A 15,496-nucleotide genomic window follows, 5' to 3' on the forward strand; every position below is an offset into this window, starting at 1 on the left:
TAACTTACCAATTCAAAGTACAATTCACTCCAGAGACATCCATGCACGCACCGTGTTTGTTGAGAATTCAATTTTAAGGGTCATCGCCCCATACTTCTTTTAATGGGATTTCATGTTCCAACACGAACAAAATCTAGACTTGACAATTTGTTTGTGATTTCACTCTCTTACGTTGAAAATACAATACATGGGTAGTTGCAGTTGCTTTGAATCAATGCAAGTTGGTATATCAAACTATCTACTTCCCGCTTATGCATGCCCATGACATTTTCTCCATGTTTCTGCCAAACTTTGGAACAATCTCATTCTCTAATTAAATTTTCAAAAGTCCTAGCACCTAGCTTGCTAGCTATCAGTATAAAAAAACCAACCCAAATGCTTAATGGCCATAGAAGAGCATAGAGGCATAACTTTCTAGACAAATATGAACTTCAATCTTGCATTAGTGATTATAGTATCCACAATTTTGGGAATTGGGCTTGAAGGATGCGATAGCAAGGTTGTGCAGTTCATTTTTGGAGACTCACTCTCGGATGTTGGAAATAACATGCATCTCTCAAGAAGCCTTGCCCAGGCAAGCTTGCCTTGGTATGGTATAGACATGGGTAACGGGTTACCTAATGGAAGGTTCACTAATGGTCGCACAGTGGCTGACATAATAGGTAACATCCTTTCATTTTAGCATGCACTCACTTTGCAATCAGTGAACATACAAGAATCTTAACTCAATTTGATGTCAGTATTTAGGTTGGTGAATTTTCAAAAAAGCCTCTATGTGACAAGTTTCTATTTTATTTTTTGCCTAAAGTGAAAGACTGCTTCTTTTTAGTTTTCGGCATGAACATTTCAAACCTTACCCCCAAAGTGAAAAGACTTCTAATCCACATTGCTGCAGCAAAGATTTAGCTTTGACTTTCTAACTTTTAAGGTATTCATGTGGTGTCAATATGTGAACAAATTTGAATTAGAGTTTGTCATGTTATTTAGAAATGGTAGTGGTTTTCTATTGTGTCTGGGTGCATACTAATACTAATGTTATACATTTTCAGGTGATAATATGGGCCTCCCTAGGCCTCCTGCATTCCTGGACCCATCTGTAAATGAAGAAGTTATACTTGAAAACGGTGTGAACTATGCTTCTGGTGGTGGCGGCATCTTGAATGAAACTGGCGCCTATTTTGTGAGTTGCAAATATCTTATTTCATACACTATGTGACTTATAGCATGTATTCAAGCATAATTTGAATGGAAAATTCTATTTCTTGCAGATCCAAAGGTTTTCTCTGGACAAACAAATTGAGCTGTTTCAGGGGACACAAAAGTTAATTAGAGGCAAAATTGGAAAAAGGGCCGCGTACAAGTTTTTCAAGGAAGCTAGTTATGTTGTTGCTTTAGGGAGCAATGACTTTATCAACAACTACTTGATGCCTGTTTACACTGATTCATGGACATACAATGATGAAACCTTCATGGACTACTTAATAGGAACATTGGAAAGACAACTAAAGGTTTATTTAGTTTATATCCATCCTAACACAACTTCTTTCTCTTTTTTCCTTTTTGCATCTAATAATAAAAATCTTTTCACTTATGTCGTGTTTGTGTGTAGCTACTTCATAGTTTAGGAGCAAGACAACTGGTGGTTTTTGGGTTGGGTCCAATGGGTTGCATTCCCCTTCAAAGGGTGCTTACTACAACTGGGAATTGTCGAGAAAAAGCAAACAAGCTGGCTCTTACCTTCAACAAAGCTTCAAGCAAGTTAGTTGATGACTTGGCGAAGGACTTTCCTGATTCAAGTTATAAATTTGGAGATGCATATGATGTTGTTTATGATGTGATTAGCAGTCCAAATAAGTATGGTAAGTAAATATGTTACTTTCTTCACAAACAGGATGCATGCACCATTAGCAATTATCTAAATGAACATAACTCATTGTGTATGTGAAACACTTAAAAAGAATGAACTTAGGATTTCACACATTGTGTATGTTACTTTCTGAAGAATTGGCTACATATCATGCATTAACAGAAAATTAATAATTGCTCTAGCTTGTCTGCTGACTGCTGAGAGTTATTTATATCGTAACTACGTTTGCTTTGCAGGATTCCAAAACGCAGACTCGCCCTGTTGTTCCTTTTGGAATATTCGACCCGCCCTTACATGTGTACCTGCATCAAGTCTGTGCAAAGATAGAAGCAAATATGTCTTTTGGGATGAGTACCACCCCACAGACAGTGCTAATGAGCTAATTGCAAATGAACTCATCAAGAAATTTGGACTTTCAAATACTAATCAAGGAAGTGTACCTTCCCCAGCACCTGCTGTTGCTCCATCCCCAGATGACCAATGATTCAGGGTTTTATTGCCTAATGCTTGAATTGCCTGTCGAAGCAAGTATCTTCATGTTCCAAGACCAGTGTTCCTGTCAGTTATAGTGTTATACATAATTTCTTGTTAGAAAATAACAAAGAAACTTTTGATATCTCCTTTTATTCTGCATCAAACATGTAGCCCACCAGTTAATTATGAAATACTGTATTATCTTCTTCAAATTGAGCCACTTTGGTCTTTTGATCAGGTTCAATAAATTGTTTTTGTTGAACTGCACCATTTCCAGAAGCCTGCAGCTTAGCAGTAGCCATTTAACTTTTTATTCCCTTATAGAAATTTCTTATCTTTTAACCTCAAGAACAAATTGGCCACTGATTCATAAACATTCCTAATCAAAGAATGTTCAGTAGCTCACTGCAATCATTTCAGCATGAGAGTAATTGCGCATGGTGATGGTAGACACACACACACACATATTGAGAGAGAGAAAGTACAATATATTTTTGCAGTTGAAGATTGAAATTTTTTTGTCATGCACGGATGCACCTGACTTCAGAGGAGATCTGAGTTAATTCTGAACTTCTGATATGGATGAAATTCCACAAATGTCTTAACCGAAAAGTATTAGCGCTAAGGTTTGCATTTATAAGTGAAAACTTACAAGAACCTTCAGGTATATTAATTTCTTTGATACTAAAGAGAAGGAAATACACAAAAGTTAACTGCTAATCATGATTAGTTTACCATACCCCCCAAATTAAGCTTTACCTTGCAAAGGATTGTGTTGTGTCTGTCTGTGATTTTATCGTTTACATTTTATTTAGACTAGCAATGCTTAGCAGAATGACCTATTGTTACCGATTGAAAGAATGACCAAAGAAAGAGAATTGTATGTTATAGAAAAAATTTAAAGGCTGAAAGAGTTAAGCTAAACAATCTTGATGAAATCACAGACAGACACAATCCTGATAGCCAAAGACGTATTGGATAAGAAATAGTGCAGGACTCCAATATCATATTGATTTGTTTTGGGAAACTGACACTGACTTGATCAGTAATAAGGAAATTAATCCGCTAGCTTTTGCTTTAGATGAAAAAACTATCTAGATTATAAAAAATACAGCACTAAGTTTATACTTAATAGAAAACAAGACACAACTTTAACGTGGACTTGTTTCATATATTAATCCCTGTGGTATTTTATTGCAAAGAGATTATGTATCTACATTAGAATATGGTCTCTGTGAGACGTCCTGTTATAGGCTTACACCTGAACGCTACACCAAGACTTAATTTTCTGCTAGCATTACTTTATGCATCTCAAGTATATTAAATTCAAATCTCCACACTTACGTGCAATGTACAATTACGAGTTTCGGATCTTATGTGCTTCTAATAATTCCCACTAACTTTATATGCTATAATTAATGAATATTATTATATTGGCCTCCAACTTTTCCAGGATATGTTTGAGAAAAGGCTTCTGGGGGAGTGGTAGACAAAGTATGTCCCAATCAACATTATACATCGCTTTCTCCCCTGAAAATAAAACAAATAAATATTAAATTTGCTATGAGACAATCTTCAAGTGTACTTAGTGGCCAACTAGCATGATTACTTAAATTAAACAAACGTTTTGGATTAGTTCCGATTTCACTTTCCAAGAACTTGGTTATGTAATCCCTATCAACTTGCTCTGGGTGGACAAATGGTTCTTCACATTTAAATCTCCAAATTTCTATTTCGGACACAAAAAGAACGGCCAAAAAGAAAGCTACATTTTAGTTTAATGCTTAGTGCATCACCAACTCGTAAGCAACTATTCACATCCGCATTTGTTTATTCGACGACTTAATATTGGGGTGGAGGATTATTGGCACCACGAACGATCCGTTGTTCAGCTTCTTAGACTTACTTTAATTACATGCATCTAGTGTGGTTTTACCAAAATAAAATCTATGACTGTGACATTTTCCTTCTACATAGATTTATTAGTGATTGGTTTTTGTTTTCCACACGGATTCTTTGAGTGAGAATCCTTTAGACAAACAGAATAACTCTGTTACTAACCATTGTTTTGAAGGTAAAACTGATGATATATCATTTTTTTATGACTAGAGCACAAATGAGCTGTAATGCTATTAGTTCAATAAAATACAATTGAAATTCTGGGTGCTTAATATATGGATATAAAGCAGAGTTTAACAAATGAGTCTAATAGACATATGCACTTTCAATGTAAAAGTCTTCTACAATATCAACAATCAAAAATAGCTTTGTCGTGATTTTTAAAATAATTGTTATAAAAGTCATCAAACTTATCATATATTGTGATTCTGGGATTGAATAACAATGTAAAAGACTTTTATACTACAGTGCATGTATTATTTATTCTTAACAAACATGAGTGTCTTGAGTTCTCATACAATCATGCTGAGCACTGCTGGGGATACAACTCTACTTAGCCCATTCTCTCATCATACATAATTGCCTCTAGAATTCACTGATTATGCTTACTTATATAAGATGTATTACATAAAGGATGCCTACTAGCTACCTAGAGAAAACTATCGTCCAGCACACCATTATTTCACACACTATGGTGCTCTTGGAGTGTGACGACCATTAGGCCCTGATGGGGAATAGTCGTGGAGTTCCAATTCCATCCTCTCAGTAATGGGTTGTTCCTCCCAGTGCAAGTTTCTCTCCGTGATAACCTGTATTTGAATAAAATGTAACATAAGCTTGGTGACTTGATATATATATGGTTAAAAAATGTATCACACGTCTTAAGCAACATAGGAATAGGGCATCAAAGTGCACCTTGTAGTTGTTCTCCAGAGTAAGGTGAACTTGGGGACCTTGCATAAGGTTTTCAGTTCCTGCTTATATAAAAAGCCATTTGTAAGAAAATGAAGGGGAACTATAACTCTACCAGAATACAAATAGAAATATAGCAGTAGAATTTACTTGTAACTGGGACTGCTTTCAAGCACATAAGATGAGAAAGCCCTAGAAGAATCACGAATAAACGAAAGAGAGTGCCTGCCATCCTTGTATTGCACTGCTCAACTAGACAACAACAAACTCTAGATTGTGTTGCTTCCCATATGCCAGTTCTCAATTTATACTTGTACACAAGATTTTTTTGTGAATGTGTTTTCAGCATTGAAAATCCATTATAGAGGAGCAATCATGCTACCAAAGTCATAAAGGTGATAGCAACCCATCATTTCTTGGGAGAACGACGTGTTTTCACTCTTAATTTGGAGAGCTTTTATCAACTTGAGGCCTATTCATGTGTGAAAATTCTAAGTTAAGGAAAAATTATTAAGTAGTCTAAAATCATTACATGTCTATGATCCTGATCAATCTTTAGATGTTAACCCTGTGAACTTTTCATAAGAAAGATTTAATAATATTTAATTATGTCACATTGTAAAAATTAGTAGGACTCGTGATAGTCCTGAATAAACTAATAATTTCTCCGGTATTGGTGTGCGGAGAATTGTTAGGTGGACATGAAAGTTATATTTTAAGTTAATATGGAGCACACTATGGAAGTGGAAAGATGACAAGGAAGCGTTTGTGAAGTAAAACCTGTACAATAATCGAAGTCAAATTAAGGCTAGTGGGAAATGCAAAGGGCATATGTGAACAGTATAGGTAGGTCACTACACATCCCAAGTAACTCACAACGGGCAACAGCACAATGGTATGCCAACAAAGGTATAAGGAAAACAGATGGTTGGCACTAAATGTGGCAGCAATTAGCCACACGTTCACCGGGATCACTCAAAAATAAGTCTCACACTTCACATTAGTATAGAATAAAACAAAAGGGTTAGATTATAATTAAATTTAAAGTGTTAAGATATGTTTAGACTAGTAAGTCATTAGTCACTTAAGCAGAAAAGCCTATACTAATTTAAAGATGTTCCACTCAGTAAAAGAAAAGAAACATGTGATCTTTGAAATTAACTCAAAGAAAAAGGAGCCTCTTAAACAAAGACAAACAGGCCACTTAAATTAAAGATCCAGTAACTCTCATTAGACATAGACAATACTCACATAAATTCAACGTTGACCTTGTATCAGGTGCAAATTTTCTATACATGATAAATAATTTCTGTCGTACGTAGTGTTAGTTTATGTTTATTCCCCGTATTGTTTTGTATGGCCCAAGTCTAATAACGGTGTAAGAGTAAAAACCTAGTGGCTGTACATCGGTTGCAGTTGCTGGAAGTGGAAGTCATCATATTCAACAACGAAAACAACCCAAATGTTGTAGTCATCTATGTTATTGCTAGTGTAGTGGAAACAACAAAATTCTCCACCAAATCTGTCGAGTGGCAAACCAACTTTGCTATCTGTAGACCAGTAGACCACACAAAGCTGTCACTAGACATAGAAATGGAAGCTATGAAAATTTCTCTTTTAAAAGATAAAAAAAAAAAAAAAAACACAGCTACAAATTCAGATTGATCTGTCATAGAGCGAATTTCGGCCCCTGAATATATATATATATATATATATATTGTTCTGAATTTGTTAAGAATTTATTATGGCTTCGATCAGTATCTGAATTTTTTTTATGTTCTTAACTGGAGGAATTATGGAAGGTAATAGGTTGGTTATAAATTAACCAACTAGGGTACGTCGACCTTGTATAGGAGTTGAAATAGATGCATGAGAACTTAGGTGTTACAAATTTATGGGTAATTTTATTTGTTACTATTATCAATTTCTAATTATGATTTTTTTTATTTAATGGTTGTTAGTACGAATGAAAGTATGAGCATCAGTATTCATTGCTTAGTCTTCCCAGCATTTCATAGTATTTTTAGAATTTATTTGCTATTTCAAATTAGTGATAATCAATGCTTTATTGTTCTTGAGAGGCTTGGTAAGGTTGAGAGTTCCAGAAAACACGTAAATACTTACACGAAGAGATGAAAATGCAAATATTTGATAACTTAGCCATAATATATTGTCATTTTTTTAGGGTGATAATTACCACTTATAGACAATATAAACGAATGCTTATCTTGATGGTAGTGATCGATCTTTGGGAGGTTGTTGAGGAGGACTATGTGATTGATCCTTTACTAGAAAATTCTACAGCAGCACAAATTAAATCAATAATCATAAGGAGAAAAGGCAGCAAAAATCAAAGATAAAGTCTTGCATATTTTTTGTTGTTTCTCAAGCAATCTTTACTTGAATTATGACTTTGAAATCCGAAAAGGCCATTTGGGATTTTCTCACACAACGGTATAAAGGAAATGAGAATGTCAACAGGATGACAATGTTGAATTTGATCGGGAGGAGGATTGAGATGCAACGAATGAAAGTTAGAAATAAACAATGAGTATTCTGACAAACTTTTAAGCATTGTGAACAAGGTGAGGTTGACTAGAACTAAGTTTTTTTTATATAAGGATGATTCAAATGATTCTTATGACTATTTTCTTCCTCTCCTACGTAACTGTGATAAGATGGAGGAACGCTTAACTCTTTCATTCACATTTAGGTGATTTCTTTTCTCCCTCTCCCACACAATAGTATAGTGGTATTGGGTCTTGGCCTAATGAAGCATTTAATCCTGCTAATCGTGGGCTTGGGACATATTATTATTATTATTATTATTATTTTAAATGGGTAAAGGGATAGTGCCTAGTGGTTCTTTGGACGAATAGGGGAAGTGCTATTATTGAATCATGTATTTTTTTTATTATATTTCGAAAAACTCATTTTAAAATATAAATTTATATTTTAGAATGGTCATTCTAAAATACATAAAGAGATGCAGGATTCAAATAAGGGAATATAGGATTCAAATGCCCTTAATCTAACTTAATCTAATGTACAATATTTAGGCTCAAAGTTTTATTTTCTTTTCCTTTTTTAAAATCAGGGGAAGGGCTAGTAGTTCTTTTGGACAATTAGGCAAAGTGCTTTAGGGAATTGCTTCCTGCATCTCACAAATTACCTCCTGCAACCCATGGAAGTTTTAAAACAAACTGAACTGACAGAAGGAGGAAAACAACTGCTTCATTTACTAAGGGAGGGAGACTGATGGAAGGGGGGAAAAGAGAGTAATATGAGGATATTAAAAATTATATGGGTGCAATTAGCAAAACATGGGGTACATGAAGCAATTTATATCATGTTCAGCTAACGCGGGACTATTGCTAAATACCCCTCATTGAGTTGCTAAAGGAACCTCCATTTAGGTTTTTTCTCTCAAAAATACCCCTTTCAGAAGCTAATTTCCAAAATATCATTGTTCTGTATGATGTATCATGTATATTCTAGAAATAAATTTTCGAACATGTAAACGTCACTGCCACTTGCCAATAATTCTCACATTAAAACCTTCATTGCCATTCAACATAGCTCTACGACCTCATTGTTTCTCATGGCTCAAAACGAAATTACCTTTGAATATTGTTGAGTGGTAAGGCACGCAAATGCAAGATCAAGGTCTCTAGTGAAATGTTACGATGGCGTCAACAGTGATGTGTAGGAAACAACTCTGATGCGAAAATTAGCATATGAGAGAGAAGTTGTAAAATGAGTGGTCATACATGGACATGACAAAAGGAGTCCCTTATGTAGAGCCTTTCTGGCGGGAAAAGTCGTTAGGTCACTTGAGTATATCACGTGGCTAAGTGTGTTAATTAGGCATATTTGGCATCAAGTGTTCAAAGTGACTATTGAGAGGTGAAATCGACTTAAAGGTCTAGCTAGACTCTAGAGGTTCAGATGACCTCCATAACAACAAGTACGTCTAATAATTTTAAGATAAAAAAAAACTCAAGAAAATTTAAAAATATTGCTTCTTTAATTAAAAAAAGCTAATAGAGTGGCATATATTAAAATCTCATAAATTTTTTAAAGAAAAAAACTTATGTAAAGTCAAATGCTTGCGTTACGTATTTGATACAGAAGTCAAATGTATGCTCACTATGGCAACTTAGTCATTCATAAAATTTAATCTAAAATAAATCACATTAATAAGCAAACAAAAATTCCACCATTTTTTTCAAGAGAAAAACCCTAGTAACCTATTTAGGAATGCTAAGTTGCCCTTGTCCCCACCTATATATAGGTCTAATAAAAAAAAATTATAATGCAAAAGTACATAGAAAATTTTTAAACCAGTGAAAAGTCAAAATTCCAAAAGTAAAAAAGCCCCAAAACTGACAAAACCGTAACCAATCTCCTAAATCAAAGAGAAAGAAAAACCTTCGACACCAGAGTTGATAGATAAGAGGCATCCAGCTATCCAAGGCACGTGGTTTTTGTTCGTGTACGTGCTGGTTTGTGCTTAATTTGATTGCATTTGGCATGGTCGTATTACATCTCATGCATGAAGCTGTGAGAGATGTAGCTGCAATTCACGGTTTTTCATGTTTCTTAATTTATTTCCCTTCTAATCAAATAAGAAAATAACTTGACAAAATATTGATATTGATTAATATATACAAACATTATCTAGAAAAACAATTCGATCAATCTAAACATACACTAATTAATCCTAACAAAAACAAAGCAGAACAAAATCTCAACAGCATGAATCATATATATATAGCTAGTCGTTTTGAACTTTTGACGAGCCTTACAAATGATTATTCAATGAACTATCATTCATCTCAGATCATTTTGTTTTGTTTGGAATGGAGGGTGTTATGGAGAATACATACATGTAATCTTTATAAAGACCTTTTTCGGCTTTATTAATATTATAAGAGACAAGGGGAGAATGAGTCAATAGCAAAGATATTTGGTGCAAGTTTGATTATTATATGCCTATATATATTTTAAATGTTGTGTTTGCTTATTAATTGTATTGGTCTTGTCTTACATGTACATTTATAATTAAGGGAATACTATATAGGTAAATTCAATGTGAGAGTCCTAATCAATGTTTTTGGCAGATTCTTTATATTTAAAGTGGCTTCAAATGACCCTAATCCTCAACCGACCACGCGGCCGCCCCTTGCATTATGAAAAGCATTAGTGTTGATTATCTTTGTTTAATTTGTTGTCATCTTATTTGTGCTCCTTAATTACGTGTACTACCAATAACTACTTTGCCTTAATAATATATTAAAATTCCCCACTTAGAGGGACACACGCATTTTAGTATTTTGTTTCTTGAAAGCAGATTCATTCCAAGAGAGCTGCATGGAAAGTGATCAATACGTGCCAATAAAACAAACACGTGTCTTTCCCCCGTGCGAATTGATTGAATATTCAGCTTTCATAAACTCCAATTACAAAAGAAAACGGGGTAGAAAATGCTTGGAGCAAACGTGTCTAACGAGGTGCATCAATCCTTTTCCTTTGATGATTTTCTCCTTCTCTTTAGATTAGCGTTAGCCTTTAGTTTAGCCACAATCTTCGCTTTTCTAATTGTTTTATCAATGCTGCAATGTTAAAGTCTCTTTTTCCTATTTCTGAGCTTAGACACATCCATTTGCTTCCAAAACACAGTTCCGCAAGTTGTCGAGAGTAATTTTAGCTTTTAACCAACACACAAGTTTGGTTGAAATATCGGACGCAAAAATAAAAGCAATAAAGAAATCAAACACTACGAGCTATTGCTGTTTGCCCAGTCATGTATATTGCGGAATTTCTTTTTATTATTTTTATGATAAAAATATATTTAATCAAACAAAATTTGAGAATTTAATTGGGATTAGATGTTATCAATTATTTTTATTTAATTTTTTCATTTTATTTATAATAATTAATTGTTATATATATATATATATATATATATATATATATATATATATATATATATATATATATATATATATTATATCAAGTTTTAAAATGATGTAAACTAAAACCAAAAAAATAATTTGCAATAAAAAAATAAAAAATACAGGATTAAAAAAATATTTAAACCAATTAAAAATAATTCTTGTTCAATTGTTTGACTGGTTTCATTAAATAAATATAAAATTAATTAATAAGCATATTACCACACGATATACCGTTATTTCCTTTTCCTTTGTTTAACTATCCGTAGAAACTAAAAGCCTATAAAGAAAAGAAAAGAAAAAGGAAAGAGATACCAAAGGAAACATCTTTTTCATCATTTCCATCTTTTATAATCTATCCTTTCTTTTTATCATTTTTTGCCAAGTTGAGGAAAAGTTGGCAAATGAAAAATGTACACATTCAAAACCATATCCTAATGCTCACATACTATGTTAGCAACACTGTGAGCAAGAGTTTTTTTTTTTTTTCCAAAGCACACATGTATCATCCATTTCAATACATGTGTTTTGTGGTATGAATTAAGTAGTAGATAATTATGTTCAAATTAGATAAAATTATTATAAATGATAAATTTTTTTCTTAAAAATATTTAATATAGTAGTATATCTAAAATTTAAGTCCTAAATCATTAATGAAATAAAATAATTTTATATCAATTAATTCACATAAAAAAATACAAAAATAACAATCTTAATTTGTTGGCAAAACTACTTGTCTTAAATTTTGTAGTGACAAACCCAACATTCTCTATGTGGTAATTGCGGATTTAACTAAAAGTAAGAAGAAAAAAATGGAGAAAAACCTTCATTCTATTTAGCAAGACTGCTTCTAATCACATGACGCCACATCATCAAGATTTTAGAAGCAAAAAGTGCTGACATGGGTGCACACAACGAGCGTGCTACCGAGAATCTAACAGGCAGAAGAAGAAGAAAAGAAAAGAAAATCTAACAGAGGCCACAAGAACTTGTGGCCTGGAATCGAAACCTCGGTCTGACGTGGCACCTGACTCTGCTTTAAACGGATCAAAATCCTATTCGTCGTGCTCCACTGACACTTCACATCAAAAACCCAACACAAGTAACGAAGAAGTCACTGCCATCTCGCAAGTTTCGATCCCCAGAAGGAAAATAAAAATGCACGAAATTAGAGACCCTGCAATTCGGCTCTTCGGTCAGAAGATCCCTTTCCCTGAAGATGTTGACAAAGAAGAAGAGAGTGCTGAGGATAGAGAACAAGAGATGGAAGAACATGAAGACGAAGGAGACAAGGTACTGTCGGTGTTCTAGTTTCTCAGAAAAATGGTTTTAAGAAACATAACATAGCAACGCTTTCCTTCTAATGCTAAAACCACTCTCATGGCTCCGTTTTTTCTCTTCAATTTTCCTTTATCCCCACTCTTCTGGTTTTTTTTAAAAATTTCGTTTTTACTTGAATTTTTTCTTCTCAAGTTGTTTTCAATGAAAATCTTATACCCTTTTGTTTATATTTTTCTTAATTTCGATTGCAAGTTAGTTTTATGCATGTTCCCAATTGCGAGATTTATTGCTAATAATATGTAAGCTTCTATGTTTTGGAAATTAATAAGTAAGAGTAATGAAAGAAAACTTTTCTCTTTTTACTTTACGATTCCAAAACTGGCTATTTTTCTGGAAAAGCTTATACAGGTTTTGTGACCTTGCTAAGGAATTGGAATAAAATTTGTTTCCGCCGTTCATAAACAGCAAACTTTTTTCGTGTTCTGATTTTGCTGATTGTGATTAATTCTGTTATGTTGTTTCTGTGGAACATTTCGATGTTTTAGTGGTGATCACAACAATCTACCGAACAATTTCAGTCAACTCTGTCTGTGGAACAGGAACATCACTGTTTCTTTTTCACATCAAATTGTTTTATTGTTTCTCAGTACAAACTACATGGTCGTGCTTAAAACCAGTGTTTTCTGTCGGTGAAGTCCTACTCACTCCCAAATCTCTGTGAGTAATCTGCTATGTGGCTGTAAGGTTTTTATTTTCCTTTTCTTACCTTTATTAGCCATACAAAAATTGAAAAACGTTTGGAACTTTCAGCCCACAGCTTAATTGTCTAAATAGTTCTTTCACTTCCTTGAATTCCTACATCAAGTATTTTCTTAGCTCTTGGAATTGTTGTATTCTAGAGTATGTCTAATGTCGAAAAGAAAAGGGAACTTTTTGCCGTGGAGTATGGTAAGAATGATTTAAGTGGAAATTTTCATTGAGTTTGCTTGAATGATATAGTTTTCACTCTATCAAATTAAACATACTCTGCCATATATACTAACATAAGGATCAGTTTTTTGAATTTTTCTCCACTAAAAAATTAAACATACTTTGAGTATGGTAGTATTTCTTCAAAAAATTGTTATACCTTCCTTATTGCCTCATATTTTTGTTCTTAGTGTTATAAACTCATAATTGTCATGTCAACTTTAGAAAATTGTGAATATATATTTTGGTTTTATTTCTTCAATTCTGCGGCATCGATTTTAATAAGCAAAACATTTTTAAAATTACTAGGATACTAGAGTTGAAAATGTTACTAAGGAAGAGCTAGAAGCTGATCCTCCTCTAGATGCTGAAGAGACTAAGATTTCAGGCACATCCCCTGAGGCTATTGTGAACCCCAAAACACCTTCCATAGAAGAAGAAACAGCAAAATCAAAAGGTGGCAAATCAGAGAAGGAACAAGGCGATGCAGCCAACTCACAAGAGAAAACCCTGAAGAAGCCTGATAAAGTGCTACCATGCCCCCGCTGCAAAAGCATGGACACTAAATTCTGTTACTACAACAACTACAATGTCAACCAGCCGCGTTATTTCTGCAAAGCCTGTCAAAGATACTGGACTGCAGGTGGCACCATGAGGAATGTTCCTGTGGGGGCAGGACGGCGAAAGAACAAGAACTCTACCTCGCATTATCGCCACATCACTATCTCCGAGGCCCTTCAAGCAGCAAGAATTGATGCTCAAAATGGAACTCATCTTCCAACTTTGAAAGGCAATGGTAGAGTCCTCAGCTTTGGATTAGATGCACATGCACCTATTTGTGATTCCATGGCATCTCTCATGAATCTTGGAGAGAAAAAGGCTCTTAATGGCACAAGAAATGGGTTTCATCATGGCTTTGAGGATCAAAGACTCCCCGTTCCTTGCAAAAGTGGGGAAAATGGTGATGACTCTTCAACTACATCCTCCATTACAATTTCAAGTCCCAAGGGAGAAAATAACAAAAGCACCTTCCAACAACAACCATTGCCCCAAAATCATGGTTTCCTTCCTCAAGTTCCATGCATTCCTGGTGTTCCTTGGCCCTATACATGGAATTCTCCAGTTCCTCCACCTGCTTTGTGTCCTTCAGGATTTCCCCTACCATTCTATCCTGCTACATTTTGGAATTGTGGCATGCCTGGGAATTGGAATGTTCCATGGTTTTCCTCAAGTTCACCTGCTTCAAACCTCAAGTCTCCAAGCTCCAGTCCCAATTCTCCAACTTTGGGGAAGCACTCGCGGGACAGTGACATGATTAAGCAAGACTCTTTGCACAAAGAAGAAGCTTCAACGCCAAGAAACGGGAGTGTTTTGGTCCCAAAAACGTTGAGAATTGATGATCCAAGTGAGGCTGCAAAGAGTTCTATATGGGCAACTCTAGGAATTAAGAATGAGTCAGTGAGTGGGGGAGCTATGTTTAAGGCCTTCCAATCGAAGAAGGGTGAAAAGAATCATGTTGAAGCCTCTCCAATGTTGATGGCTAACCCTGCAGCTTTATCTAGATCCCTCAATTTTCATGAAAACTCCTGAATTAGTGGCACTGGTGAAAAGTCCTTACAGCAAAGTTAGTCACTTCTTGAGTTATTTGTCTAGCTAGCAAGAGACGGTGACCATCTTTGAGTGACATTGACCTTGTATAGAAGAAGCGAAAGGGTGGTAGTCTCTGATTTCCTCGGCACAAGTGAGACGACGAGGACTAATTCTGTCTTTAATTTCATTCGACAATATTAAAATAGAGTATATAGGTTTTTTTTCATGTGCTTAGTTTGATGAGTGAGTTCATGTATATGTACATATATAAAAATATGTGAAATACTGATCTTTAGCCTAGAGAGACGGAAAAGATCTTTTACTTTCTTGTAGTATAAAATAAAAATCCTGACTGTAGAAAAGTAAATAATTTTCTTTTGAGTATTTGCTATGTATTAACTATGAAGTGTCGAATTTCGATAGAAAATTACAGAAGTAGGAAGATAAGCACAAGTACTACGATGATAAAAGTAAGGGATATGACAGTCTTGTCATACTCGTACATGATGCATGTCGTGTGCTTTGATATGCTGCCAAATAATCAATA

General features: G+C 34.5%; 3 protein-coding genes across 3 annotated transcripts; 2 read left to right on the top strand and 1 right to left on the bottom strand.

Moving 5' to 3' along the window:
- The first annotated feature begins 307 nt into the window (after nucleotides 1–307).
- On the top strand, nucleotides 308–2,532 carry LOC100815129 (GDSL esterase/lipase At1g74460). The gene is made up of 5 exons (XM_003549632.4): nucleotides 308–662; nucleotides 1,050–1,180; nucleotides 1,269–1,508; nucleotides 1,610–1,859; nucleotides 2,104–2,532. The coding sequence occupies exons 1-5, from the start codon at nucleotides 425–427 to the stop codon at nucleotides 2,349–2,351; spliced, it is 1,107 nt and encodes a 368-aa protein (XP_003549680.1). The 5' UTR covers nucleotides 308–424; the 3' UTR covers nucleotides 2,352–2,532.
- A 2,075-nt stretch (nucleotides 2,533–4,607) lies between these two features.
- On the bottom strand, nucleotides 4,608–5,697 carry LOC100527473 (uncharacterized). Its single transcript, XM_003549633.5, has 3 exons — nucleotides 5,303–5,697; nucleotides 5,156–5,214; nucleotides 4,608–5,049 (listed from the first exon to the last, which is right to left on the bottom strand). The coding sequence occupies exons 1-3, from the start codon at nucleotides 5,499–5,501 to the stop codon at nucleotides 4,930–4,932; spliced, it is 378 nt and encodes a 125-aa protein (XP_003549681.2). The 5' UTR covers nucleotides 5,502–5,697; the 3' UTR covers nucleotides 4,608–4,929.
- Nucleotides 5,698–12,180: 6,483 nt separating this feature from the next.
- Nucleotides 12,181–15,296, top strand: LOC778113 (cyclic dof factor 3). Its single transcript, NM_001317560.2, has 2 exons — nucleotides 12,181–12,402; nucleotides 13,669–15,296. The coding sequence occupies exons 1-2, from the start codon at nucleotides 12,268–12,270 to the stop codon at nucleotides 14,947–14,949; spliced, it is 1,416 nt and encodes a 471-aa protein (NP_001304489.2). The 5' UTR covers nucleotides 12,181–12,267; the 3' UTR covers nucleotides 14,950–15,296.
- Nucleotides 15,297–15,496: the final 200 nt, after the last annotated feature.

Source organism: Glycine max, chromosome 17 (genome assembly GCF_000004515.6).
Source record: "Glycine max cultivar Williams 82 chromosome 17, Glycine_max_v4.0, whole genome shotgun sequence".
NCBI classification, from domain to species: domain Eukaryota; kingdom Viridiplantae; phylum Streptophyta; class Magnoliopsida; order Fabales; family Fabaceae; genus Glycine; species Glycine max.

What these genes read in the sequence shown, in the direction of transcription:
- LOC100815129 (XM_003549632.4), top strand. Translation starts at nt 425, where the DNA reads ATGAACTTCAATCTTGCATTAGTGATTATAGTATCCACAATTTTGGGA. An exon ending in CACAGTGGCTGACATAATAG is followed by an intron (nt 663 to 1,049) that starts GTAACATCCTTT and finishes ATACATTTTCAG; the next exon opens with GTGATAATATGGGCCTCCCT. An exon ending in TAGCAGTCCAAATAAGTATG is followed by an intron (nt 1,860 to 2,103) that starts GTAAGTAAATAT and finishes TTTGCTTTGCAG; the next exon opens with GATTCCAAAACGCAGACTCG.
- LOC100527473 (XM_003549633.5), bottom strand. Translation starts at nt 5,501, where the DNA reads ATGCTGAAAACACATTCACAAAAAAATCTTGTGTACAAGTATAAATTG. An exon ending in GAAAGCAGTCCCAGTTACAA is followed by an intron (nt 5,215 to 5,302) that starts GTAAATTCTACT and finishes TTATATAAGCAG; the next exon opens with GAACTGAAAACCTTATGCAA. An exon ending in CTCTGGAGAACAACTACAAG is followed by an intron (nt 5,050 to 5,155) that starts GTGCACTTTGAT and finishes ATTCAAATACAG; the next exon opens with GTTATCACGGAGAGAAACTT.
- LOC778113 (NM_001317560.2), top strand. Translation starts at nt 12,268, where the DNA reads ATGCACGAAATTAGAGACCCTGCAATTCGGCTCTTCGGTCAGAAGATC. An exon ending in ATGAAGACGAAGGAGACAAG is followed by an intron (nt 12,403 to 13,668) that starts GTACTGTCGGTG and finishes TAAAATTACTAG; the next exon opens with GATACTAGAGTTGAAAATGT.